General features: G+C 59.5%; 1 protein-coding gene across 3 annotated transcripts; it reads right to left on the bottom strand.

Moving 5' to 3' along the window:
* Positions 1-3,759: 3,759 nt before the first annotated feature.
* Positions 3,760-24,145, bottom strand: CSRP1 (cysteine and glycine rich protein 1). Of its 3 annotated transcripts, XM_059875528.1 has the most exons (7): positions 22,987-24,145; positions 21,912-22,011; positions 13,260-13,372; positions 9,060-9,228; positions 8,104-8,233; positions 5,203-5,296; positions 3,760-4,815 (listed from the first exon to the last, which is right to left on the bottom strand). In XM_059875528.1, exons 3-7 carry the CDS (start codon positions 13,369-13,371, stop codon positions 4,739-4,741), a joined length of 582 nt encoding a protein of 193 aa, XP_059731511.1. In that variant the 5' UTR covers position 13,372; positions 21,912-22,011; positions 22,987-24,145; the 3' UTR covers positions 3,760-4,738. The 3 variants fall into 3 exon arrangements, with proteins under 3 accessions (XP_059731511.1, XP_059731510.1, NP_001077240.1); XM_059875527.1 differs by lacking the exon at positions 21,912-22,011; NM_001083771.1 differs by lacking the exon at positions 21,912-22,011 and having other exon boundaries at positions 24,083-24,132.
* Positions 24,146-27,412: the final 3,267 nt, after the last annotated feature.

The following is a 27,412-nucleotide window of genomic DNA, read 5'->3' as shown; positions in this document are numbered from 1 at the left end:
GTAGCTGTCCAGCCTGGGACTGGGGTCCAGGAGAAGTGAGGAGGTGGAGGAGCAGGGGGAGGGAGGAAGCTCCTGGCATGTCCGTGGAGAGGAGCATTGGTGTGGGCCCTGGGTGTGAGCTGAGTTCTACCAGGGAACAGGGTGAGCAGGGGGGCTGGGAGGAGTAACCCCGAGTGGGAGTGGCCCAGGAGCCCTCCAGAGGGTCGGGACGAGGTCACAGAGTGGAAGGGCCAGGGGCTCAGCTGGGGCAGAAAATGCCCACTAAGCACTTTATTCACCATTACCAGCCTCCGGAATCTCCATGGCCTCTGGGAGGAGGCTCCCCAGGCCCATAAATGCAGAACATCAGAGCTGGCAGGTGCCCCGACTGCCCAGGATGGCCTGGAAGCCACAGCCTCAGCACCTCCCTCCCCTGGGAGCCCACAGGAGGCGCTGGGTCTCAGGCCCCACCCAACAGCCGAGCTGGAGTCTCAGCTTCACAAGATCCCCAGGAGGTTCTCAGGCCTGAGAAGCACTTCTTTGGACTTAATCGAGGTCACATCTCCATTCACATGGGAGAGGCTGACGCCCAGGGGGAGGAGGCGGGCCCAGGGTCACACAGCTGGTTCCAGCCTTGGTTCCACCACTGGCAGTGCCTTTGAATATGTCACTTACATATTCACTACTTCTGTAGGATAAAGGGGTCACATAACCACTGCTTACTGCTGATGGGAGGGTCAGGTCAGACAGCACCCAGACCTGTGCCAAGTATGCAGGGTAAGAGTGCGGGCGCTGCTCCGCCCCGCACCACCAGCCCATGGCAGCGAAGGAAGAGTGTCAGGTGGGTGGTGCAGGAGGCGGGCCTAGACCCAGCTCCTGCCTTTCTGTCCTGCTCTGCCGTCTACCTTGAACCAGATCCCAAGCCGCTGTTTGGTTCTTGGCTTCAGTTGGGTCATTTGTAAATGGCAGTAATGACCCGCCCCAGAGGGGTGAATGCATTTAAGGCCTTCACAGAGGCCGTGGCACGAAGTGCACAGGACGCGGAATGAAACCCACGAAGTGTCCAAAATCGGGAACGGGGAGCTGGCCTTGGCAGGGGTGTCTTCTCCAAGGGGGTAGCATCTGCTTTGCCCTTGACTCAGGAATCAGGGAGGACCCAGGAGACAAAGCCTTTCTCTGCAGACAGGAAAAGGGGGACTGGGAGGGGGTGTACTGGGAGGGCCCTGTGTGTCCTGCTTGGTCTCAGCCCCCCTTGGCTTTGATATGCCTCAATCCTGACAAGAAAGGGAATAAAGTGATGGGTGGAGAGATTCATCATGAACCTGGCGGGGGGTCAGTTTTAGGGGGCCTGGCCTCACTCACAGCAGGCGGGCCTCCTCCACCTGCCCCACGCTGCCCTGAGGGGCTTCCAGGCCAGCAACCGGTCTCTGGGAACAGCCTCTGCCTTAACCCAGCTTCATTCCCTGGAGGTGCATCCGGCATCCTCCCCACTGAGGCTGCTTTGGGTGACAGGTGGTCCCAAGCTTGCAGCTGGTGTTGGAGGCTGGCCGACGGCCTTCTGCTGCGGCTCCAGCAGAGGGCAGCCTGTCCCCAGCTTTGGGGCCCAGACGCCCCACCCAGCTGTTCCTGTGGGCCCTTCCAGAGCCCTGTACTGGTGATCTGTTTGCGGAACTATCCATCCCCACCCCACCCCCATAGCCAATGTGCAAACCCTTCTGGGAAGACATCCAGTCGACCGCATCCCGGGCTGCATAGAGTGGAAGTGCCAGGATGAGGGCACCTCACCTGGGGCCTCACCTCGCACTCCCTGAACTCTGCAGCACTGACTGGTCTTAAACCAGTCCTGTATGTTTAGACTCTTTCCCAGAGTCGGGGTGGGGGTCCCGTCAAGGCCTCCCCTAGGTCTGGTCCTATGGATGTGATGCACAAATTTGCTGTTAAAGCAGCTGCTTCTTGTTTTGTAAATCCACAGTGTGGGCAGAGGAGCCCAGCCCCCAACATGAGACAGGCAGCCCTCAGACGAGCTCATGCAGAAGTTCACGTGTCCGTGCACTTGGTCGAGGAGACTGGAACGCATACGTTACAAAGCTAATCCCCAAGGAGATGGTTAGGGCTTGAGGGAGGGGCCCTGGTGAGTGGGATTAGTGCCCTCCTGAGAAGCCAGAGCCCCCGACCCCTTGTGAGGTGACCGTGTCTGTGAACCAGCAGGCGGGCTCTCCCCTGACACTGAATCTGCCGGCACCTTGGCCCTGGACTCCCAGCCTCCAGCACTGGGAGGAGTAAAGTCCTGTTGTTAAGAAGCCCCATCGAGCCCCACCTCTGGACCATGGCATTATGTTATAACAGCCCGAAAAGACCAAGGCAGACACTGGTGCCAACGAGCGGGATGCTGCCGTAACAAACACCTAAAACTGTGAGAGCGGCTTTGAAACTGGGTAATGGGTAGAGGCTGGAGAGGTCTGGGAAAGTCTGCTAGGAAAAGACCTACATCATCGTGAACAGACCTTGAAAGGGGATTCCAGTGAGGGCCCAGAAAGGAGAGAGCATTGGAGAAAGAGCCTAAGTCGTCTCAGGGCAAGAGGAGGAAGTAATTCCAAGCAGAATGTTGTAGAAATACTGATGACAAACGCCATTCTGATGACAGAAGTGAGAGGCGTAGTATTGGAAAGGGGACCCTGTTATAAAGTGGCGAAGAACGTGGCTCAGGCATGTTCAGACTCTGGTATTTTGTGGAAGGCGGACCTCAGATCAAGGGTATTTAGCTGAGCTCTCTGGGGAAAGTGTGGATAGAGCGACCTGGCTCCTCTCCATTACTGACAAGGAAACACAGAAGTGCCGGAGGGCGGCCTCATGAGCGCACAGGAAGCTGACCTTGAACATCAGCCTGCCCTGCTGCAGAAACAGCATTCAGGGTGCGGCCAGGTGACCTCCGGAGAGATGAGGACAGGTCGGCCCTTAGGGAAGCCGAGTGCAGTTCCCTAGGACACTCGGGGGATGGCCCAGACGGTGACCCAGAGACCAGAACTGCCTCCCATCACAAGAGCGTGGAGCCGCCTCCACCTGGGGTCAGCCGAGGGGCCCCTCCACGGGGCCTGGCGGCAGGCAGGGGTGGGGGGATCCCGCTGTGCCCTAGGGCAAAGGCAGAGGGTTGGTCTCTGGCTTTGTGGTCCAGAGGCGTCGGCCCCACTCCGTTTCAGACTCTTGTCCCTGTTTCTCCCTTCCTAGTTCTCCCTTGGAAGAGGGATGAGTGCCCGGCCTCTGCACCCCTCAGCCCCGGCCAGCACTTCGGCCCTGGACGAGAGTCTAGACTCTGGGGCTGAAGGAACTCTGCGCGTGAGAGGTGCTGAACTTGGGGGCTGAATGCTGCCCCCCCCCCTCACACAGTCACACGCTGGAATCTGGGGGAGTGGCCTCAGTCACACGCTGGAATCTGGGGGAGTGGCCTCTGGGAGGCAGAGCCCCCAGGAGGGCGCTGCTGCCCCTGGAAAGCCCCCATCCCTCCCCCACTCCACTGCCCCTTCCAGCAAGCTCACAGCTCTCATGCCCAGATGGGGCAGTAGGATCAGGCTGGCTGGACCCCATGCCTGGGTTCAGCTAGAATGGACACTGGGGAGGAAGCAGACACTTTCCCTCCCCAGGCCTCCTGCCAACCTGGCTGCTCCCATCAAGTCCCCCCCAGAGGAGGACACCAGCTCCTACCCCCAGAGCAGGACACCGGTCCCCCCATCCCCAGAGCAGGACACCAGCACCCCCACCCCGAGGGCAGGACAGGTGCCGGGCTCCTTTCTGACAGCTTTATTGACGGGGTGCAGGTCAGTTTGAGCACAGGCCGCGCTGCAGCCCTGGGTCCAGGCAGCGCCACGTGGCATCACCCTCCGTCTCTGGGGTCAGCGGGCCTGGCCCGCCCTGTCCTCCTGCTGCTCTGGACCTGGGGCCTGGAAGGGATGGGTGGTGTGGCCAGAGGGGGAGGGTCCCAGGAAAAGGGTGGGGCCCAGGTGGGCTGGGGCGGGTATCCAGGTGAAGGCAAGCTGCATGCGCCTCCCTCCCTCAGGGTCAAGCCGGTCATGCTGAGGACGATTCCGGGGCTGGGCTGCGCCAGAGGCGCAGCACCCCCACGCCCATCCCCCACAGCCTCGGGACCCAGGCTGGGCAGAGACGCCCTCAGGTTTGGGCGGCCATAAGGTCAGGGGTGTTTCATCAGGGCCCTGCCACACGGGAGCTTGAGCCCGGGGAGGCCAGACCACGTCCTGTACTGGGGCCCTAGGGCCTGGCTTGCGCCCCCCCCCCGCCCCCGCCCGAGCTGGGGGGCACCGTGGCCCACAGCCTCGAAGGCAATAGGCCAGGGCAAGTAGCCCCTCCATTCGGGCCTGTCTGCATGTCCCCCGTGACTCCTGGGCGGGGACGCCCTGGGCCTGCTCTGAGGGAACTAGGAGGCCACCCATGAGGAGCACGGCCCGCCCCCGCAGGGCCCCCGATGATGGATACTCAGCCTCTAAGGGCGGGAGTCTGTGGGGAGGGGAGGGCAGGGAAGGGGAGAGGTGGGGGGACACCCAGAGCCAGAGGCCCAGCTGGTGACACGGCAGGCCAGGCGGGGTGGGGGGGCGCCTGGGAGGGGGGCCTCCAGCAGACACCCAAACCAAAGGGAGCCAGACGCCCTGGGTTAGTCCTTAGCTGAGGGAGGGAGGGAGCCTGGCAATCTCGAGGTCGCTGGGGGTGATGAGAAGCATGGCGTGGGCAGCGGGGCGTGGGTGCGGGGGGCTCACTCAGAGTGAACCAGAGCCCCAGCCCCCTGCCCAAAGCCAAAGCCCTTGGGCCCGAAGTTCTTTGCGTAGCATCCTGCAGAGAGAAGAGAGGGGTGAGGACCCCCACTCCTGCCCCAGCACCTGCCGGAGCCTCTGGGGCAGTGAGGCACACAGCAGAGCCCCCACAGCATCAACGCCGATAGTGAGGAGCATCCTGGCTATGCCCCTGCCTCTGAAATCCCAGGAGAAGAGCCATCTGCGGTCAGAGGGTCAGATCCCCGGCGCCCAGGCCCCGCCCCACCCGGCCCCACCCTCCGGCTACTGACCGTTCCCACCACCCCCACCGGGGCTCCTTCTGAGCTGCACACAGAGGCCTCAGAAGACACTCGGGAATGGACTCCAAGGCTGGAACTGGCCGTCGCGTACGGGCCTGACTGCCCAGCCCTCCAGGAAGGGAGGGCATCGAGGGGAGGCCGCTCACCTTTGCAGTAAATCTCGCCATCCTTGTCGGCCAGGGTGGTGGACTCGAGGCCTTTGCCGCACTTGGCACATCGGAAGCAGGACTTATGCCAGGACTGGGGAGGGAAGGAAAGAATTAACTCTGCTGCCCCAGCCCATCCCCTTGGAGGTGTGATGAAGACACCTGTGGGGTCTGCCCAGCCTCCCCCACCTCCCGGAGGAGGTGCTGGGGGCCAGTGCCACAGCTGCCCCACGAAGGGCAGGCGGGGCCCCCCAGCTTTGTCCCAACTCCTGACCGGGACCCCTGGTGTGGGTGTGGGCTCGGACCCATCCTGGCCGTGGTTCCAGGCCAGTGGCCCCCTCACTTCTCACAGGGGACGTGACATGCACGCTGGGGCCTGGCCGCAGGGCCGGCTTTTGTGGTCAGCAGGCCCCTGGAGTTCTCGAGGGCCCTCACTGCAGCGGGAGGCTGCAGCCGGGCAGGGGCCAGGTACAGAGGCGGTGCCTGGCACCCTGGAAGGAGAAAGGGTCCACGGAGCTCCGGGAGAAGGCCAGGGGCCACAGAAGCCCCGCTGCTCCAATGAGGTGCTCGGAAGCCACACAGCCAACAGCCCCTCAGGGGAAGCCGGCCCGGGTCTGCACCCCGTGGGGGCCAGCCAGACCCCAGGTCAGCTGCCAGCTCCCAGCTGACAGCTCTGCACAACCGGGAAAGCCAGAGGCCAGTGGTGGCAGACGGGACGAAATGAAACACAGCCTTTTAAGGCCAAGGGGGCTCCCTTGCACAGCTGCCCTTTCTGAGCTGGAGATGGGAAGGAAATGGCAGGCCCTGGGCTTCCTGGCAGCCAGGCCCACGCGTGTTGGCTCCTGCCCAGGGCTCTAGGGGCCTCGGTGTCCGTGCTGAGGGCACCCCTGCCTCAGCTCGTCCTCGGGGAAGCCCAGGCTGCCCCCCAGTCTCCAGGCAGATGGAGGACTGACCACCGCCACTGTCCCTGCAGACACAGTCGGGCCCCGCTGGTGGGGTCAGCACCTAAAGTCTTCCTGCTTCTCAGCCCTTCTGGGGGCACGGACGCTGGTCTCCTCCTGCCACCTCTGCTCGAAAGAGAACCCCTCCTCCGGAAGGGAGAGAGGGGCCCTCACTCTAAGACCCCGAGGGGGAATTGAAATGCTGATGCCTAGGTATTTTTTGGTGATTCCCTATTCTCATAGTGAGACACAGCAGAAGAAACACCAACTTAATCACATCTCCTGTTTTCATATCATTTAGTGAACAGCAAGGATCTTCACTTCAACCTCACAAGAACCCACAAAAGCAATGACGGTGATGGTAGCTGACTGGTGCCGCCACAGCCTGGGCACTGCACTGCACTGGGCTCCCCGCACCGGCTCCGTTCAGCTTTAAAGCCAGCTTGCCTGGCGGGCCTGCTGCGTGTGCTGCTTCAGATGCGGGGCTGAGGCTCAGGAGGGGATCCATCAGCCTAGGCTTCACAACAAGCAAATGGCGGTCATCCTGCTGGGTTTACAAACCTCTCCCAATGGACAGAGGTGGAAACAAGCTTCAAGGCGTAACATGGCCCCAAGAGGAGGCACCAGCAGTGGCGGCCAGCTCCTAGGAGTGGGCAAACCTGGGCTTTCACCTGTAACACAGGTGCAACTCCCTCCCCAGCGGGCCTGAGGGCTAGTCGGGGACCAAGCTTGGTCTAGACCCGTCCTGTGTGTTGTCCCCTGTCCACGTGCCCAGCTGCTGCTCAAGGCTGAGAAGCCCCAGAGGCCAAGACTCGGGTCCAGAGAGGCTGCAGACAGGCTCCAGGCCCCGCCGCGTCACCCTGGCCACATCTGCGTGAATGCCCAGCACCATCTCCGGGGCCCTCCTGAAGAAGCCTCTCCTACGGCCCTCTGACAGCTCATCTGAGGGCCACCTGTCCCTGCAGCCTCTCCGAGGGAGGGTCCCATTGCACTTTGGTGACTGGGGGTGGGGTCTACTACTGGAATATTGCAATGGGGGCAGGCAAGACAGCCAGACCAAGTTTGCCTCCTAGGAGGCTCTGACGGGCCTGAACCTTGGATAACTCTGCCCTGGGGGCACATGAGTGGGTTTCTGTGGATTTGGGCTGGTTCTTAACATTTCTGTATCACAAATCCTTTTGAAAATGTGGTGAATGCTATGGATCTTCTTCCCAGACAGAGATGTGACCCCCACACAACGATGCACATTCTTTTCAGGGCTGGTGTACGTGTACCCTTAGAGCTCAGCAGACCCTGACTCTGGAGACATGGATCGATCAGAAGCTCCCTAGGAAGCGTGTTTGCTGTTGTTCAGTCAGTCAGGTACTTCTGCCCCTTTGTGACCCCCTGGGCTGCAGCATGCCAGGCTTCCCTGTCCTTCCGTATCTCCCAGAGTTGGCTCAAACTCATGATGCCATCCAACCGTCTCATCCTCTGTCGTCCCCTTCTCCTCCCGCCTTCAATCTTCCCCAGCATCAGGGTCTCTTCCAGTGAGTCGGCTCTTCACATCAGGTGGCCAAAGTATTGGAGCTTCAGCTTCAGCATCAGTCCTTCCAAAGAATATTCAGAACTGATTTCCTTTAGGATGGACTGATTGGATCTCCTTGCAGTCCAAGGGACTCTCAAGAGTCTTCTCCAGCACGATTTGAAAACATCAGTTCTTCGGCACTCAGCCTCCTCTGTGGACCAATGATGAGGCTGCTATGATGGGGGATTCAGCTCCCTGGAGACTGGGAGGCACAGGGGACAGGCAGCCTCACAGACAAAGGGACCCCTTTCGTGGTGGGCTCTGAAATGAAGGGGAAGCTACATCAAGGGCGCAGGCTTCCCTGAGCAGTGGGAGCACACTTCAAAGCCCCGGAATGCACGGTTCAGGAACATGTGTGCCACCCCTCCCTACCCCCAGCATGCCCGGCCTTACCTTCCCAGCGCCAATCACCTTCTCGGCTGCATAGACGGCCTGGCTGCACCGCGGGCAGCGCTCGGAGCCCCCGACCTTCTGGGCAAACTTGGACGTGTTGGGGTTGGTGGTGGGCCTGTGGCCGGGGGCCCTGCTCAGGGAAAAGCATGCGGTGAAGGGACGTGCAGGGAGCGACAAGGTGGAGGGGACAGGCCTGGAGGGCGCCAGCCGCAGGCACCCAGCCCAGCCCGCCGCACGGCTGTAGCTGCCAGGGCTGCAGAGTTGGCTCTGCTGATGGGGGACGCACCCAGGGCCCAAGGGTCACTTTCGCCAATGGGGGACCCACGAAGGGCCCGAGGGTCACCTCCGCCCATGGGTGACCCACCAGGGGCCTGTAGTATTCCTTCCCCGAGACGTCAGACTCCCCTCAGCCCCAGTTATAACGCCGGAGTCACTGACAGCTTGTCTGCTAAGAACTGGCCCCCTCTGCCCCCTGTTCCTTCAGCGCGTCTATTACTAGAGTCTTCCCAGGAGAAATCAGCTGACAGGTCGCTCCCACGGGGTGACAGCCTTGGTGTGGAAAGTCACTGTCACCTGCGACCATCCCCCAGGGCCAAGGGGCCGGCGGGCTGACTGCCAACACCCAGCTCACAGCATGTCAGAGGTCAGGGGGTGCTGGGGGCCTAGTGACGCCCGTTTCCAGGAAGGGAACCAACACCCGGCGAGCCAGGCTGCGAGGTGGTCCGGCTCAGACCCTCAGTGGCTGTGGGGCACCTTCAAGTCACTGATACTGGCTGGGTTTTCTCATCTGTGGACAGAGGAGAGGGGCCCAGCAGTTCTCGGGGCTCCTCCCAGTGCATGGAAATGCGGCCACGGCTCCGCACGGAGAGGGGCCTGGCTGCTCCAGCCCCTCTGCGCTGCTGCTCTGACGGGGCCTGACGCACAGGAGGACCTCTGCTCTGGGCGGGGGTACTCACTCCTCATGTCTGATGCCGAGCGACTCCCCCTTGTCCATGCTCAGGGTGCCCGCGCCCTGCCCGTAGCCGTAGCCCTTGGGCCCATACTTCTTGCCGTAGCAGGACTTGCAGTAGATCTCCTCGCCGTGCACGGCCACAGTGGTGCTGTCCAGGTTCTTCTTGCAGACCACTGCGGGGGGGGGGGGGGGGGCGCAGTGGGTCACGGCCAGCCCCCACTGCCGAAGCTCCCTGGGATGCTGCACAGGCAACGTCCTGACCTCCCAGGAGCCAGGGGCCTGGCAATGGGGTTGGGGTGGCCAGGGAACTGGGAGGGGAGGAGGGCCTACGGATGCTGGCCCAGTGCCTCTCCTGGAGCTGGGTGGGCTTCCTCGCCCCCCCGCACCCTGAGAGCTTCCCGAGTTCATGGGGCCCCCAGGGGGTGTGCCGGGCCTCACTGCCCTCGACAGACACCGTGGGTCCCGACACAAGAGGAGAAGCAAGAAGGGCAAGGCCGTCCTGCTTCCTGCTATTCAATTCAGAAGGGATGCTCATGGGTGCGGGGGCAGGGCAGAGACGCTCCCGGGGGAAGGTCAACGTTTGTTCAGCACCCAGCGTGAACGGCTTGGAAATGAGATACAGGCTGTGCTCATCATGACAACAGGATCTGAAGTTTCTAGTCGGAAATCACTTGGCCGCAGGTCAGATGCTGGGAGAATTCCCTGACTCGGGGCAAAGGGGGATTGGAATGGGGTACACTGGAAGGCCTGCAGAACTCCCGCAGCCTCCTGTGGGCCTCAGAGCGGCCCCGTGACCCATAGTGAGACAGTGTGGAGCCCAGGGTCGCACGGAGCCCAGGCTAGCCCACGTCCAGGGAGCGTCCTGGCCAGGCTACACGACTTCCCAGCCCCGTGTCCCCACCAGCACATGACAATGGTGCCCCCGAAAGATGGCTGAGAACTGAATGAGGCCTCGCTGGGGAAGTGCTCAGCGCAGTGCTCTGTGCACAGCAGGTCACCGTGAGCGCTGGCTGCCCCAACAGTGTGAGAGAGTCAGCACCCTGAGGGCCAGGCCCCAGAAGACCATCAGCGTCCAGCCCCGAGTGCTTCTCTCCAGAGACTCACGTCCCATTGATGTAGGTTTGGGCCTAGGATAACAGGCGGGTTCCACGAAGGCCCTGAGATGGGGGAGGCAGTGTGCCCACCGGGACCACATTCTCAAACACGTCCTTCTGAAGAGGGACCCTGGGAGCAGCCAGCCTCTCCTCCTCTCGAGGAGCACTCAGCTTACCTCCATGCCCCTTGCCAGTTCCTTTGCCTTGAGATAGATTCCTCCCCCTACCCCCACCTCCACCGTGTGGCTCTCGGGATCTTAGTTCCCTGGGCAGGGGCTGAACGTGGCCCTTGGCAGTGAAAGCATCGAGTCCTAACCACTGGATCTGTAGGGAATTCCCAGCCTTTCCCTTGCCTTTAAAGGCCAGCTCTCTAACCCCCACCCCCACCCCTGGGCCAGGTTGGAGACTTCAGACTAAATAAGGACCCTCTGGTCCTGCTTGTGAGATCCCCATGTTCTTCCAGCACGCAGGCAACCAAATATGGGCCACCCCGCCGCCTCCCCAGGGCTTGGCTCCGGCCTGGAGGAAGCAGGCACAGCAGGCCAAGGGCTCCATCATTCCCTTCTAGGGTGGGAAGCCGGGAGTCAGCCTGGAACTGCTTCCCGTAAGACCCAGAGTGACCTGGAAATTCCTAAGACTAGACAGGAGACTGTGAGTGAGACAGAGCAGCCCGGGGGCTGAGGTCTCCTTGGGCGACCTTCCCTGCAGGGACCTGGGGGTGCAGCTGGAGCCTCCCAATGTCCCCGCAGCCTGGCGCCTACAGGCAAGGGGGTGCCGCTGTGGGTGGGGCTGTGAGCACCCTGGGGCGAGGCCAGACCAGCTCTGCCTTCCCATGGGCTGACCCCAGGACAGGGCTGTCACAGCTCAGGGACGACGCAGCCTCAGGGCCGATGCCCACAGAGCCAAGGCCCCCCACCCAGGCTGGGGACTGTTTGCCACTTCTCGGACACTGGGGTGCACGCTGCAAGCCCAGCCCAGGGTCCATCCCATCCCCCCAGCCCCACGCCCCTGGCTTCCCTGACTGCCCAGCTGGCGGCCACTCCTCCCCGGCAGCTGCCATTGGTGATCAAAGCCACATGTGAGGTGGAGAGGGGTCCTTGGAGCCAGCAGTCTGGCCCCTCTCCCTGGCCAGCAGCAAGCCCTCTTATGCCCTCTAAGGAAAATCAATGGCCTGAAAATTCCTGAGCGCAATGAGCTGCTGATGACACCACACGGCTGTCGGCCTCCTCTGGGCCGGATGTCAAAGGCTCTGCCCAAGCTCGCTGCCCACCCGCGGCTGGCACAGCCCTCGGTCAGCCTGCGTCAGCCTCGGCAGGCGTGGGACGCATGCTGCCTGCTCTGGAGGTGGCTTCTGGCTGGCCCAACCACAGCCGGTGGGAGCCGGTGCTCCTTCAGGGCAGGTGGCCCCGGGGGATCTGTGTCCCGCTCGGGAGAACGGGCTCCGGAAGCAGTGAAGCCACGCTGGGGGGTGCAGGGCCCGGTTCCCAGACCTCCCCAATGGGCTGGGGCCACCCCGAGTCCCAGTCTTCTTGCTGGGGATCCTCTGTGTCGTGTGTGTGTGAGCACGCGCATGTGTGTGGACATATATGTGCAAGTGTGCATGTCTGTGTGCGCATGTGCACGGGTGGGTGGGTGCATGTCTGTGTGTGCACACGTGTGTGTCTGTGTGGATGTGTGCGCGTGTGCATGTGTGTGTGTGCGCGTGTGCATGTGTGTGTGTGTGTGTGTCTGTGTGCGTATGTGTGCATGTCAGGGAGCAGCTATCATTGACTGAACATTCACAACTGCTCCAACTGCTCCTTTTGTTTTCTGACCCCTTCCTCTCAGTTCCCGCAGCCCTGCCCCAAGAAGTAGGTGTTGTTTTCTCCCCTGTAATGTTGAGAAAATGCAGAGAGAGAAGGAGGCACCTGGCCCTCAGCATCCAGAGAACAGAAAGGGAATTCACATCTGGACTCTGACCCTCTGGTTCTGAAGGCTCGGGGCTTGGCCGCCACGCTCCTGCCCACCCAGCGCCACTGCCTGGGCTCAGGGGAAACAGGTCACCTCCTCTAAGCCCCTCAGCTCTGAGCCCATCAGTCAGGAGCCTGCGGACATCCCCCCACCTCCAGGGCCTGGTGCTCAGGACACCTGGGCCCCAGCCACACCCAGCACCCCAGGCGCCCAGACGCCTGCCCACCAGGCAGTGAACGGGGCCCGTCTCCTCCCAGCCGTCGGGACGACATCAACATCCCCTCACGCGGACTGTCGGGCGGAGGTGGGGGCTGAGGGGAGAGGCCTCCCACCCAGAGATGCCAGGGGAGCCCAGCCCCTCCCTAGACACGGCTGCCCATGAGGCTGCTGCTGGTGAATTTATCTTTGAGGGATAGCTGACATGTTTATGTCCATTGCCCAAGGACGTGAACTCAGGCAAACTTCGGGAGATGGTGAAGGACAGGGGGGCCTGGCGTGCTAGGGGTCCATGGGGTCACATGGAGTCGGACACGACTGGGCACCTGAACAATAGTTGTTGTTGACACACTGTGTTATGAAGTGTCAGCTGTCCGACACCAAGACTCACCTTTTCTAAAGTCACTCACCTGTGACTATTTTAAGTGCTGCTGTGCTCCCTGTGCTCTGCAATACATCCTCGTAGCTTTTTTATCTCACATGTAACAGTCTGTACCTTTTAATCCTCTCCCCGTCTTGCTATCCCCCCACTAGTGTATCCTCTGCATCTGTGATTTCTGTGGCCTTTTAACAAAGGGTAATCTGGGTCCAGGGGTTGGTGAAACCCTGGGCTAAAAGTGTCTTGCTCTTAAGTGCCAGGACTGTGGTAGGGAGAGAGGGAAGACAAAGTGAGTGGGAAGTTTTCCCCGCAGGGTCTTTCCGGCTTGGCTCTCAGGCCCTGGTGTGTCCACCCACTCCAGCTCCTCGGGCCAGCCCCCCACAGCCCCCGCCTCCGCCTTAGAAACAGCTTCTGAGGAACACAGGGGCCCTGAAGCGCCTCCCCGCCCCCGCTGCGCTCCTGCCAAATGTCAGGCTGTTTACAACCGTCCCTCCCAAGGACCGTCCCCCAGGGCCCGACAGGCCGGTCATCCCCATGGCGACAGCCGGCCTGGGCGGGCACTCACGGCACAGGAAGCAGGACTTGTGGAAGCTGCTGCCTTCGCACTGGACCTCTTCAGCAAAGTACACCGTCTTCTGGCACACCCCACACTTCTTGCCTCCTCCCCAGTTCGGCATCCTGCAAGTGGACACAGAGAAGGGAATGAACTTTCCAGGGAGGTGGATACCTGGATGGCCCAGGACAGGGCCTGGGGCAGAGGCCTCCCCAGCAGGCAACCTGGGGGCTTCCCACCCTGGAGCCCACAGGGAACTGCTGCGCAGCCACTGTATTTTCAGCGACTCTCCCCTCTCCACCCGCCAGCCCTCTAGGACATAAACTCCCACAAGACTCAGGCTGTCGTAGAAACAACAATAAAGCCTTTGCTGTGTGCATCCAGGCAGACAAATCTCACAGCAAAAGAAACAGGTAAGCTAGAACTCATAAAACACAAACTATCTGTGTCGGGTCTCAAACAGGCAAAACTCACACTGTCAAGGGAATTACACGTGTGTGAGAGAGTGATAAAGACAAGGGAGTATCAGAGACTACTGACTTAGATTTGGCACCTCGAAGACAGAAAAAGGGGTCCACCAGGGGTCATCACATGGGGCCTCCTGTTGTAATTATTCTTCAAACTACGCAAATCAGTTCAGTTCAGTCGCTCAGTCGTGTCCAACTCTTTGCAACCCCATGAATCGCAGCATGCAAGGCCTCCCTGTCCATCACCAACTCCCGGAGTTCACTCAGACTCAAGTACATCCAGTCAGTGATGCCATCCAGCCATCCCATCCTCTGTCGTCCCCATCTCCTCCTGCCCCCAATCCCTCCCAGCATCAGAGTCTTTTCCAATGAGTCAGCTCTTCACATGAGGTGGCCAAAGTATTGGAGTTTGAGCTTTAGCATCAGTCCTTCCAAAGAACACCCAGGACTGATCTCCTTCAGAATGGACTGGTTGGATCTCCTTGCAGTCCAAGGGACTCTCAAGAGTCTTCTCCAACACCACAGTTCAAAAGCATCAATTCTTCAGTGCTCAGCTTTCTTCACAGTCCAACTCTCACATCCATACATGACCACTGGAAAAACCATAGCCTTGACTAGACAGACCTTTGTTGGCAAAATAATGTCTCTGCTTTTTAATATGCTATCTAAGTTGGTCATAACTTTCCTTCCAAGCAGTAAGCATCTTTTAATTCCATGGCTGCCGTCACCATCTGCAGTGATTTTGGAGCCCAGAAAAATAAAGTCTGACACTGTTTCCACTGTTTCTCCATCTAATTCCCATGAAGTGATGGGACCAGATGCCATGATCTTAGTTTTCTGAATGTTGAGCTTTAAGCCAACTTTTTCAGTCTCCCCTTTCACTTTCATCAAGAGGCTCTTTAGTTCTTCTTCACTTTCTACCATAAGGGTGGCGTCATCTGCATATCTGAGGTTATTGGTATTTCTCCTGGCAATCTTGATTCCAGCTTGTGCTTCTTCCAGCCCAGCGTTTCTCATGATGTACTCTGCATATAAGTTAAATAAGCAGTGTGACAATATACAGCCTTGACGTACTCCTTTTCCTATTTGGAACCAGTCTGTTGTTCCATGTCCAGTTCTAACTGTTGCTTCCTGACCTGCATATAGGTTTCTCAAGAGGCAGGTCAGATGGTCTGGTATTCCCATCTCTTAAAGAATTTTCCACAGTTTATTGTGATCCACACAGTCAAAGGCTTTGGTATAGTCAATAAAGCAGAAGTGTTAGGGGAAGCACGCTGACTGAAACCACCCACCCTGGCCAGGCACCATAGTAACCATTTGCATGAGTTGTGTTATGACAGGAGATCCTGATAAGGAATAGGGAACTAATAAGCTGCCACCAACCGGAAGAGTTAGGGAAACGTTGAAAGGAGACACCGCGTGTCCATCCACTTCCCAGAATCCCTCTCGCTAACATCCATCTTGGCTGAGCGATGCGTGCACCACCAGGAAAGACTCTGAATTAGAGTGATTGGCCAAAGACCACCTGGAAACTAATCCCATCACCATAAACCCCAAGACTGCGAGCCACGCGGCAGAGCAGTTCTCCTGGGTTCCCTTAACCTACTGCTCTCCACCCGGGTGCCCTTTCCCAATAAAATCTCTTGCTTTCTCAGCACTTGTGTCTCCTCAGACAATTCATTTCTGAGTGTTAGACAGGAGCCCAGTTTCGGGCCCTGGAAGGGGTCCCCCTTCCTGCAACAGAAGTAGATGTTTTCCTGGAACTCTCTTGCTCTTTCGATGATCCAGCAGATGTTGGCAATTTGATCTCTGGTTCCTCTGCCTTCTCTAAATCCAGCTTGAACATCAGGAAGTTCACGGTTCACGTATTGTTGAAGCCTGGCTTGGAGAATTTTGAGCATTACTTTGCTAGCATGTGAGATGAGTGCAATTGTGCGGTAGTTTGAGCATTCTTTGGCATTGCCTTTCTTTGTGATTGGAATGAGAACTGACCTTTTCCAGTCCTGTGGCCACTGCTGAGTTTCCCACATTTGCTGGCATATTGAGTGCAGCACTTTCACAGCATCATCTTTCAGGATTTGAAATAGTTCAACTGGAATTCCATCACCTGCACTAGCTTTGTTCCTAGTGATGCTTCCTAAGGCCCACTTTACTTCCCATTCCAGGATGTCTGGCTCTAGGTGAGTGATCACGCCATTGTGATTATCTGGGTCGTGAATATCTTTTTGTACAGTTCTCCTGTGTATTCTTGCCACCTCTTCTTAATATCTTCTGCTTCTGTTAGGTCCATACCATTTCTGTCCTTTATTGAGCCCATCTTTGCATGAAATGTTCCCTTGGTATCTCTAATTTTCTTCAAGAGATCTCTAGTCTTTCCCATTCTATTGTTTTCCTCTATTACTTTGCATTGATAACTAAGAAAGGCTTTCTTATCACGCCTTGCTATTCTTTGGAACTCTGCATTCAAATGGGTGTATCTTTTCTTTTCTCCTTTGCCTTTCAATTCTCTTCTCAGCTATTTGTAAGGGCTCCTCAGTCAGCCAATTTTTTTCTTTTTCTTGGGGATAGTCTTGATCCAAACCTCTGTCCATAGTTCTTCAGGCACTCTATCAGATCTAATCCCTTGAATCTATTTCTCACTTCCACTGTATAATTGTAAGGGATTTGATTTAGGTCATACCTGAATGGTCTAGTGTTTTTTCCTACTTTCTTCCATTTGAGTCTGAATTTGGCAATAAGGAGTTCATGATCTGAGCCACAGTCAGCTCCTGGTCTCGTTTTTGCTGACTGTATAGAACTTCTCCATAAGCTCTATAAGTCCTCGCATGTAGGTTTTATATGCTCTTTTGTATGTAAGATTTAGCTCACCAAAAATTTTTTTCTTTAGCCACATCACAGGGCTTGCAGGATCTTTCTTCCCCGACCAGGGATCGGACCTATACCCTTGTATTGAACGTGTCAAGTCTTAACCCCCCAGGAATTTCACCCCCCCCAAAAAAAAACTCAATTTTTTTGAAAAAGCAGGAGTCAGACACAGAGGGCAGGACTGAAGCTTTAGAGCTCATTAGGTGGGGGGAGGCGGAAGCATTTGCAAAATCCAGTTTTCCAGTACCACCCCCAGCCCAATGAATCATGACCTCTGAGGATGGGGCACCAGAACAGGAATATTTAACAAGCACCCAGCTGACTCTGAAGGCAGTAGCCTGGGACAAGTTGAGAAGCTTGAGGTTGGTTCTGAGCTGGGGTCCTGAGGCCAGGTGGGTTTAGTCCTTTCCTGACCCTGCCACTCACTGCTGTGTGTTCCTTGGGCAAGGGAGCTAGCCTTTGTAAACCTTCGTTTCTGCATCTTAAAATGGGGACAAAAGCAGAAGCTACATCACAGGTTACTTCTGGGAAATCAGGGAGGCATGGCTTAGTGCCTGACACAGGGTGAGTTCAGGGACCCAGGGCTGCAGGGTCAGAGCCCAGGATCAGGGATGGCGACCCTTCCAGCTCTTTGGACAGAAGTGTACGGAGGAGGGACTCCATGGGAGGACTGGGGTGCTGGGAAACAGTGGGGGGCCAGGGAGGAGTACCCTCCATGGGAACTCGGGTATGGGCACCCGGGGTGGTGCCGGCAGCTGGAGTCTGGGCAGGGGCAGGGGGCATGGTCCCTTCCACCAGGGACTTCCCATCGGATGCAGTTCAGGGAGGAAGCTTGCCCCCAAAATGTCTCTTTGCTATGTGGATTATTTCAAGCTGAAAACAATCAAGGCCCAAAAAACTCAGGAAGAAACATCAATCTTCCCTCAAATGCCTAAAAGAATTCCGACAGAGGGCCAGTTCCCCAGTACTGCAGTTTCCAGAGATCTCTGTGAAGAACACAGGCCGGGTGTGGTGGGGAAAGCAGGCAGGGCCAGGAGACCAGTCCACTCTGTGTCCCCTTATCTCTGCCCGGCCCAGCAAACACTGGTTTCCAAACATTTGCTTTCCTTCTCCATGTCAACTGGCTCCTCGCCTCTGAAGTCCCAAACCATTGCCCCAGCTTCCTCTTTTGTCTCTAGCTGAGCATGGTATTTAATGTGAGGGTTTGGGCCCCTTTGGGAGTTACTCGGTTTTTTGGGTAGACATGTTATTAAGCTTTGATTTGCTCCTGTTCATCTGTCTCAGGTCAAGGTAACTCTTTTCAAGTCAGAAGGAGTTAGGAGGGCGCAGGGGGATTTCTTCCCCGACGGGGACACAGGTGTCGGCTCAAGGAGGAGGCCCGGTCCAGGTTCACTGCCACGCCCTCAAGTCTGCGTGTGCCTGGCACACAGGCGCGTGTACAGGAGTGTGCGCCTGGCACACAGGTGTTCACACAGGTGTCTGAGACGTCGCCCCGCTAACGCTCAGAGCTGCAGCCCAAGGCCCGCAGTATGCTCATGGGGGTGTGCGGGCCGAGAGCAGGCTCCTGTGGGTGAGGGGTGCAGGGAGCTGGGATGCTCACTGTCCACGGCCTCTGCTCTGTCTCCCCGTCCCGAGGGTTGGGGTTCCTCTGCCGCCACTGCTCTTGTGGTCACCCCGCCGAGCACTTCCACTGACCTTGACCTCTGCCCTGAGTCCAGGCTCACACACCCAGTTTCAGGGAAGCACCTCGATTTCAACACCAGCCACCTGAACTCATCACCTTTTCTCTACAACATGCTCTTTTTCCTGACTGTCCATTTTGTTGCTGGAACCATAATCTTCTCTGATCACTAGGGAATCTCATCCTGAACCCCAGAATGGGGCGGAGCTCTGTACCCCACTCCACCCACTCACCCCAAACCCTGACCTCCCCGCCTCTCCAGGCCTCTTCTCACCACTGAGGTTCACTGACCCTCAACAGCCCCCTTCTCCTTGGGAATCAGCCCAATTTTCATCCAGGGCACTGGACCTAAGCTGACTGCCAACGTTCCCGGCTCGGGGCTCAGCTCCCATAGCGCCAGGGCCGGTCCCTGAGGCCCCACTGTTCCTCCGGCCCCCTGTGGCAGGGCTGCAAAACCATCTCCATGACAGACAGTTAGGTGGTGTAGTGTGGTCATTACAGTCGGCCTAACCTCCAGCCGCCTCCCGACCCTTCCTTGCTGCAGAACCCCATTTGAATCAGGCAGACCCCGCTCCCTCAAGTGACCCCCAGGAGGTGCTCAGGGCAGAGCTGGACCCAAAAGTCACTCAGTGACTCCAGCCCCCTGAGGGGTGGTGCAGGCACAGCCACGAGCAGAGCAGGGAGTCCTGGGGGACGAGCCGGTTCCCAGAGAGACATATGGGTTCCCTCCTGCCTCTTGACGGGTGCCGGGACGTGACCCCCGAACCCCAGCCCTCAGCATTCGGCAGACAGCCTGTCCCGAGCCTGCAGACCCACTGTGTGCCGGGCAGTCTGCAAGCACCATCCACCATTCCTGGCCACCCGGAGGCGGGGACCTGCCCATGGCATGGATGAGGACATGGGGCGGGGGAGGCCTGCAGTCAGGGCTGCGGTGAGGTGGCCACCCAGCCCCGTGCTGGCCCTCTGCGCTTAGTGGACAGGGCTTGGCGACATGGGGACCCAAGGGCTCCCGCCTCGCCTTGTCCCGCCCCTGAGCCCACAGGCTTCGTCCTCCACCTCTGGGACACCCCTGAGGGGGGAGGTTCCCTGACCACGCGGTGGGGAGCTGTTCCCAGCTGTGGTTTGTTCCCGACACAAAAGCCCTCCTCCCTCGGGAGGCCCACATCCAGCAGGGCCCGGGAACCCGAGGTGGGAAACTGCTCGGCTGCCTCCCAGCCAGGGACCCCCAAACTGGGGGGAGGTCCCCTTCAGGAACCCAGGGGACAGACAGGGCTCAGCACCCTGGGGCAAAGAGCACTGACCCAGGCCATGGGCGCCCCCCGCCCTCGTGAGGACCCCTCGGGAATCTATGGGTTGAGGGGGCTCAGCTGGGGGCCTGGCCACCTCCTTTCACCAGGGAGGTTCCTGCTCCACCCACTCCCTCCTGCCAGCCTGAGTCCAGCTGACGGAGCCCGAATGCCTTAAAAGGAAACCTACTTCCCAGACCATCTGGAGTTCAACAGGGACGCCTGGCTCCCTCTCAGCTGCCTCCTCAGGCCTGGGGGCAGAGCCCCCCCCCCCCGCCCCCGCCCCCACAGGAGGGGAGGAAGCGGGGAGGGGTCCAGGCAGTGCAGAGTTCAGGAAAGGGGATCTGGACCCATTTCTTCCCAGCCGAAAGGTCAGGCTCCCTTCTGCGCTTGTGTGCTCCTCCCTAGGTCAGGCCATCCGCTGACTCCGAGTCTCATTCTGAGGGTCGGGGGGAAATGAGAGCAGCGGCCCAAGGCCTGGCGCGCCGTGGGTCGCGCTCCTGAGGCACCCCCGGGCTGGACGTGCGCTGTCCTTGCCCCAGGCCATGTCTGCTCTGGGTGCCGACCCTGTGGTCACACCAGCCCTGACCCCCCGGGGGGGTTTGGTTTGTCCACCTCACCGTGTCTACAGTTCCCACTGAGCAGTGGGCTTCATCTCCTGTGGGATGGCTGGAAACACCCCGACAGCTATTCCCCTGAAATGTCAAGGCCTTCAGGGCTGCCAGAAGCTAGAAGCCCGGGACTGGATTCTTCCGACCAGCGCCCAGGTCAGCCCGCTGCCCCCAGCCTCGTCCAGCTGCAGCATGAAGACTGGCTCGCGGCTCCTCTGTCCTGGGAGCAGAGACCTGGCCGGGCTCGGGGCTGCGGAGGACAGACGCTCACGTTCCGCCAGCAGTGTGAGAACATCAGGCCGAGGTGATGCCCAGGGCACTCACAGTTCAAGTCTAAGAAACCAGCTTGTCCGCCAGCGTCTGCGGGAAGGTCTCCCCTCCTCAGATCAGTGACCTGATGGCATTCCCTGCCGTGTCTTTGTCCCCAGTGGAAAATCCCAAACTTCTCTGTTCCAAAGCCTCCTGCTCCCCAGGGACAGAGGGCAACTCCTGGGCCCAGAGGGCAGGTCCCCTCCAAACAGTCTGGCCAGGAAGGGCTCGCCGGGCCGGGTGGTGGGCTGGGCGAGGCCTGGCCAGGCTGGGTGGTACCTGGCCAGGTGCACACGGGAGCTGTCATCCTTTCCAACCTGCTGCTCAAGCCTTTCCCCGCCCCCACACCGGAGGGCAGCCAAGGAAAGAGGGGTGCCTGGAGAAACAGAGTCCGGGAAATGGTCCTGCCCTGAAAGGTGTGGTCAGTCACTGCTGGGGCGCAAGGACCGACATGGGGTGCAGGCCCGGCCTCAGCGTCACACAGTTTCTGGAACTCTGCAGGCAACTCAGCCCGCCAGCACTCCTGTGCGGACCCCACAGTGCTCCAACCCCATGTCACCCTGCTCCCTGTCTCTCCGCTCTAAGTTCTCTCTTCAAGCCCAGGCCCTGAGGCCCTTGCGGGGCGGTGACTGCGCCCATCATGCTTTTACCAGCCGGGCACTCCCCACAGGGTTCAGAATCTGAAGGTCAACAAAGGTAGAAACAGCGGGCTAGGATTTAAGCATTTTTAAACTGTTACAGGAAGCCTGATATTATAACAAGGTCCCATAGATTAACCAACAGATAAAGTGATGTCAATTTAGTAACAGTTGGTTACCCATGCTGAAAAGGTCTGAATTATTTTCCTGGATTAAATTTTTAAAAGCAAAAACAAAGCACATGAGCCCTTAGCCTGTGTAAAACAGGCTGCTTGCAGCTGACAAGTCAGGCAGCCCCCGCGGGCCCTGCAGAAAGGCAGCACCGCAGAGGGGGGTCTGCTCGTCTCCCGTAGGAGTCAGACGCTGTCTCCGGCCCTAGGAAGCCGCAGAAAAGCTGCCTCCGTATTTACACTCTTTACCATACATGGAATCACTCGGTGATGACGTCAGACGAATTCCTGGGGAGCTGCGTAGTGCAAGCCCAGCGTCACCGCAGAAATTCCTGACCACTGGGTCTGTGGGCGCCTCCCCCCTTCCTGCCCCCAGCAAATCCCTGACCACTGGGTCTGCAGGCACCCACCCCTGCCCACCCCAACCCAGCTCTGCCCCTGGCTTCTCCTCTGGAAGGCTCTTTTCCAGGCTACTTCTCTTTCTTGCCAACCTGACACTGAAATCCAAACACGCATCAGACTTGGTGAGAGCGCATCCCCGGGACCCAGGCCCCAACTTCCGGGAGGCCCTCCCCTCTCCCCACACCGTAGAGGACCCAGTGGTGGCAAGTTCTAACCCGACTCCTTCCACACTCACACTAGCAGAGCCGTGTCCTCCCTTAAGCAGTGTGTAAGCTGCTGTAAAGCTCTTTGTAAAGCACGTCTGTCTCAGGAGTGGCGGATCTGTCCCTGGAGAGCTGATCAGAGACAGGAAAGGCAGAGTGACCCGGAGGCTGGGTGCAGGCCTGGAAGGTGTCTGCCTGGGTCTCAATAGCAGCCTTGACCCTGAGTGAGTCACTGGTCACCTCTGAGCCCCAGCTTCCGCCCCACCTCACAGGCTGCCCCAGGCGAGTCGGTGAAAGACACAGGCCAGTCCCGGGCTGGGGAGCACAGATGTCAGCCAGCTGTTCTCTCGGGAAAGGCCAGCTCTCCTGCCCAGGGTCGTGACTCTTTCCTTATTTGCCGACACGTCCGAGGGTGGCAAGTGGCGACCTTTATTCTCCTCGGTGCCTCAATATATCCAATGCACGACTCCCCCGTCCTCTCCAACCCAACCTCACAAGAAGCCGGCTTACAGAAACTTCAGCTCCAGCAGCCTCTCAAAGAAGCCTCCCTAGTCTGCCTTCTACCAGGAGGCCCACGGTTAATGAAAACCTGACCTGGGCCTCCGTGCCACACAGGCGCGCCGGGCCAGCACGGGTTTGCAAGGGTCACGCGTGCCCAGCAGGGCAGCTCGGCTATGAGCCCACGTCTACCCGTTCACTCACCAAATGTCTACTGCCCGCCAACCAGGTGCCAACACTACACTCCCGGCCAGGAAGGCCCTGCCAGGACCACAAGGCAGAGAGGTCTGCTGTGAGAGAAGGGACACCTGGGCCAGGAGGGCAGGCGCTGGGTGGCCCAGGGGTGGGAGTGTGGCCTGCAGACCTGTGCCAACGGTTCCTCCCCAGCGACCCCCAGACCCTGAAGGGCCAGCGCTGCCCCTCCCCCTCCCAGCACGCCCTCTCTGCAGTAACCCTCCTTCCTTGTCCTTCTCCGCCTCCTCCGCCCCGGATTCCCTCCCTGCAGGACCGGGTCCTTCCCCGGGAGACGGCCAGCAGTGCAGGCTTGGATCCAGCCACAAGGACAGTCTCTCTGGAAAAAGGTGGCCGGGGTCCCGAGCCTGAGCCCACCTTGACCCTCAGGGGCTGACAGTAAGTGGCGGCAGGGAACACGACCCCCAGGGAGTGCCCGGATCCCAGGGGCTCTCTGAGATGACAGGGGGCGGCCAGCTCCTCTCGCCTCTCCAGCTTCCGGGAGGCAGGAAGGCTGGGGGCGAAGACAACCGGCCCCGCCCTTCCAGGACCGCGGCCAGAGAAGCAGAGCCCCGCGTCCAGGCCGGCAGAGTATCCGGGTCAGTCTGCCTCGGCATCACCTCTACAAGTTGAGGCCCCGCTTCCACCAGAGCCCCGCAGGCCTCCAGGAGCTACTGCGACAGGACCCCCAGGCCAAGTCCCCCCAGCTGGGAGGGGCTGCACACCCGTCCACGCCCAGGAGCAGGGGCGGGGCCCAGGCCTTCAGGAAGGGGCGGAACCCACTCCCGCTACCGTCTAGCCCGGGGTCTCGATCAGATCACCAACGGCGGGAAGGGACGAGCGTTTGCAGCATACTCGGCAGCTGTGAGCGCCGAGGACGCGCCTGCCTGCACGCTGCTTGTTGGGTAACGGGTTGCAACTTGCTTCAAGTATGCTCACAGCGCCCCTTACTGCCCCCGGCCTTCGGGACTAAGGCTGCAAACACTGGCTTCCTCCAGGCTTCGGTGGCGGTCCCCGCGCCGCGCCAAGTCCCGGGGCGTCAGGGGTGAAGGCGGCGGGGCGACCTTCATCTAGCCCTTCGCAAAAGGGGAAACTCGCACCCGCGCTCCGGGCACAGCTGTGCCAGGCGGGCCCCGCCCAATGTACGTTCCCCCGGCAGGAGGGGTGGCACGGATGCCCTCATCCCCCGCCGCACAAGGAGCGTCAGTAAGCGCAGAATCGCCCATTGTCCCACCGCGGGACCCGCCGGGGGAGGGACCCGAAAGGGGAGAACCGCGGCCACTTCACCCCTCTCCTCCGCCCGCGCCCACCCTCCGCCCCTTTTTCTTGCGACCCTCCCTGTAGCATCCCTGGAGGCGGCGGCGGGGCTGGAAGGCCAGGGGCGCCCTGAGTTCGCGGGCAGGCGCTCCGGCGGGTAGGGGACTGGGTGCTCGGCGGCGCGCGGGCCGGGCGTCCGAGCCCGGGGTGCACTCACCTGGCAGCGGCCGAGCGTGGCAGGCGGCAGGCAGGCGAGAGGGCGGGCTCTGGAAACGAGGCTGGGCGCGCCGGCCCGCGCGCAGTTTTGTTCTGCTGGGGGAGGGCGTGTCCGGGCCGCGCCAACCCACAGGCTTTGCACACCGCACCAGGCCGGCGCCGATGTCACCGCCCCGGGCTGATGTCACGGCGCAGGGCCGCCCCCAGGTCCGGGCCGCGCCGGCTGAGCTCCGGGGACCCTCTGTGCGCCCCGCCGCAGGGGAAGCAGCGGCTCACTATGCCCGGAACTTCTCAGCGGTCCCGGCCGCCGGACGAGGGTGGAGACACACGTGATCCGTGATCCACGATCCAAGAGCCCAGATAAACGTGTGCCGCAGGAGAAGGGGGGTTGTCGTGTTTGGTGTCCTGGTAGCAGGAAGTCAGGGACACGGGGAGGGGGTGCCGCGCCCCGGTTAGGGCACCATTCCCCCTCCCAGGTCTGATCCCGCCCCTTCCGCATACCCGCTGGTCCCCAGGCTTGGACGGCCCACCCCTAGGCCTCGGTCCCAGTCTGTGAAAGGAGTATAATCCACAGGGAAGTGGGGTTGTGGCGGGCAGGGGAGATCCTATAGGCTTAGCAAGCCTTCAGCAGTGCCCTTCAGTGACGATCACCCTGCCTCCAACAGCTCTGTCCCCTTGGCCTTCCCCAGTCGAGGAGCCCCCTCCGCCCCCCAAACAGCAGCTCTGAGAAGTGGGGGTGACGCTGGGCTTTTTTTCGGGCCTTGGAAAGCTGCCCTGGGGTAGCTGCCAGTGAGTGGGCCACCCAGGGGTTCTGCTGCGGCATCTCAGAGGCGCACAGCTCTTTCCTGGGTGCAGGAACAGCCCCCCGGGGCCTGGACAGGGAAGGAACACCCAGGCTCCTGGCAGGGAGGACCCTGGTGGGGAGCAGAGAGCACCAGGCTTTCAAGGAAGGTGCCATCCCCTCCCAGATGGTCCTGCCAGCCTCTGGCTGCCAAGGCTCACTGCCCTTTAGGCTTGTGGGTCTGGACTCAGAGGGTCATGGAATTCTGAGACAGTAGTGTGCCCGGGACCTGGGGCGCCTCCAAAGACAAAGCGCTTTCTTTGTGTTTGTAGTTTTTGTAGCTCATTCACTGCGTTTCTAAGTTGAAAGGGAATGCCATCTGATTCTCCAGGCTGGATGGCACAGCTGGCACAGACTGCAGCCTGAGCAGGCATGTGGCACACTGATCTTGGGTGCCCACTGCACTGTGCTGTGTCCACTGGGTGGGCGTCGTGTGCCCCTCCCTGCTGCCCTCTTGGCGGCAGCGTCTCTGGAAAAGGATGCCTCCTCTGCTCAGGGCGGTGCACTGGGGGCAGGCCCCTCCCCCAGGTCACCTGGAGATACAGATGCTGTGTCTTCCAGCCTGGACAGGTGTCAGAGCCTCAGTACTCACCTCCGTCCTTTAAAGCCCCAGGCGGCTGAATCAACTCTCCCAGGAATTAAGTCAGGAATCTTACAGTCCAGAAAATGAAATATTTGTCTAAGCTTTTCTTACTTTCTACCCTAAGAACATCTTTCCCTGGGCCGGGCCCTCTGTACAAACAGGGCCCTCCCAAGAAATCCCCACCAGGATTTCTTGCAGATTGGGCCTTTCTCATATGACCCAACCTCGATGTAGGAGAAAAACCCAGGGAGACTGCTGGTCACCCCACACCGAGCGTGCAATGCAACAGGCGTGTTGCCCTGCAGAGCAGAGGCATCAGAGCCTGTGGGCCCGCTGCCCAGACGCGCCTGTCTCTCGGGAGCATCCTGCATCCCTTCAGCTCCCCCATCCCGAGGAGCGCAGCTTTGGAGTCTCGCAGGATTTTACAGAAGGGCGTTTCCTTCTTTGGTCTGGGTTTGTCCTGCCTGGGTGGGGAAGCTGCTGGAGGACTTCCCCAGTGAGACAGTCAACCTGTGCTGGGAAGCTGCCTTAGGACAGGTCTGGGGAAAGGCCAGCACACCTGGATTCTCCTGCAGGCTCTTGCAGAGCCTCGTAAATGGGGGGTGATGTGTGCTGAGTCCTGCCCCTGGGATGGCTGCTGAGAGCGGGGAGCGATGCTGGTTCACAGAGAGCTGAGGCAGCAGGACGGCCCCAGGCTGGGCAGTGACCCACCGCATTTAACCCTTCTCTGGGGGGAGACCACAGGGTCAGTGAGAAAGTGAATCCTCGCAGGGCCGAGCGTCTGCCGGGAGCTGCCCGGGCACACGGGGAGCGAGGGGTCGAGGAGGACAGACGCAGATGAATGTGATGACCACAAGCCCAGGGCAGGCACAGCCACTTCACGGCCAAGAGGGACCTGAGAGAGCAAGGCCTGCGGATGACCAGGGCTCTGACGCTCCGAAGGAGGCCGGGCTGAACCTGTATTGTGAGTCTCAGCTCCGTCATCAAGGATTTAAAATAATGACATTGGGACTTCCCTGGCGGTCTAGTGGTCAGGTCTCCTAGGCCTCACTGCTGAGGTCCTAGGTTCAATCCTTGGTTGGGGAACTAGACCCCACATGCCGCAGCTAAGAGTTAGCATGTTGCAACTAAAGATCTCGTTTGCCATAAATGAAGACCTGACACAGCCTAAATAAATACATGAATATTAATAAAAAAAACTGAGACCAGATTTGTGCTTACAAGAGGCAGGGAGAATTGGATGAAGGCAATCAGATGGTACAAACTTCCGGTGATAAGATAACAGGTCAGGGATGGATGTGCAGCACAGCGATTAACACTCTTGCATGGTGCATACGAAAGTCGTTAAGGTAAACCCTAAGAGTTCTCATCACAAGGAAAATGTTCTTTACATTTCTTCAATGTAGTATCTGTATGAGGTGAGGGAGGCTCACCAAGCCATTGTGATCGTCATTTCAGGATGTGTGTGTCAGACCGCGGTGCTGCACGCCTTAACCTAACCCCGAGCTGTGTGTCAGTCACAACCCAATAAAACTGGGAGTGACTGATGTCACCAGTGACTGCACCAGTGCCCTCCGGGCCCTTTCCAGTGGCTCCCCCACTGGGCTCCCCAGGGCCTGAAGGTTGCGGGACTATATTCACCCCCTCTTTGGCATGTAAGTGACCGCGGGCATTGATCAGCTCACTGACCATGTGGCTGTGATCCAGGCCCTGGTTTTCCTCATGTGTGAGGTGAAGGCTGGGACCAGCTCTGAGCCATCAAAGGCTCCCACCTGGTGGTCCTGCCAGCACAGAGGGATGTGCCCATCCTGAGTGCCCAGAACGTGGGCGGGATTGGCCACCCCAGGGCCCTGAGGTCTTCAGTTTTACGGTAAAAAATTGTTTAAAATTTGCATTCTCTTTCACAA

This window comes from Bos taurus, chromosome 16 (genome assembly GCF_002263795.3).
Source record: "Bos taurus isolate L1 Dominette 01449 registration number 42190680 breed Hereford chromosome 16, ARS-UCD2.0, whole genome shotgun sequence".
NCBI lineage: Eukaryota > Metazoa > Chordata > Mammalia > Artiodactyla > Bovidae > Bos > Bos taurus.
The sequence above is the reverse complement of the archived record's forward strand: the minus strand, read 5'-3'. Positions and strand labels throughout refer to the sequence as shown.

Excerpts from the sequence above, each read along its gene's own strand:
- CSRP1 (XM_059875528.1), bottom strand. The coding sequence starts at position 13,371 with ATGCCGAACTGGGGAGGAGGCAAGAAGTGTGGGGTGTGCCAGAAGACG. Across the intron at positions 8,234-9,059 it reads CTCGGCATCAGACATGAGGA|GGCCCCCGGCCACAGGCCCA; the intron begins GTGAGTACCCCC and ends TTCCCTGAGCAG. Across the intron at positions 4,816-5,202 it reads TGGCGAGATTTACTGCAAAG|GATGCTACGCAAAGAACTTC; the intron begins GTGAGCGGCCTC and ends TTCTCTCTGCAG.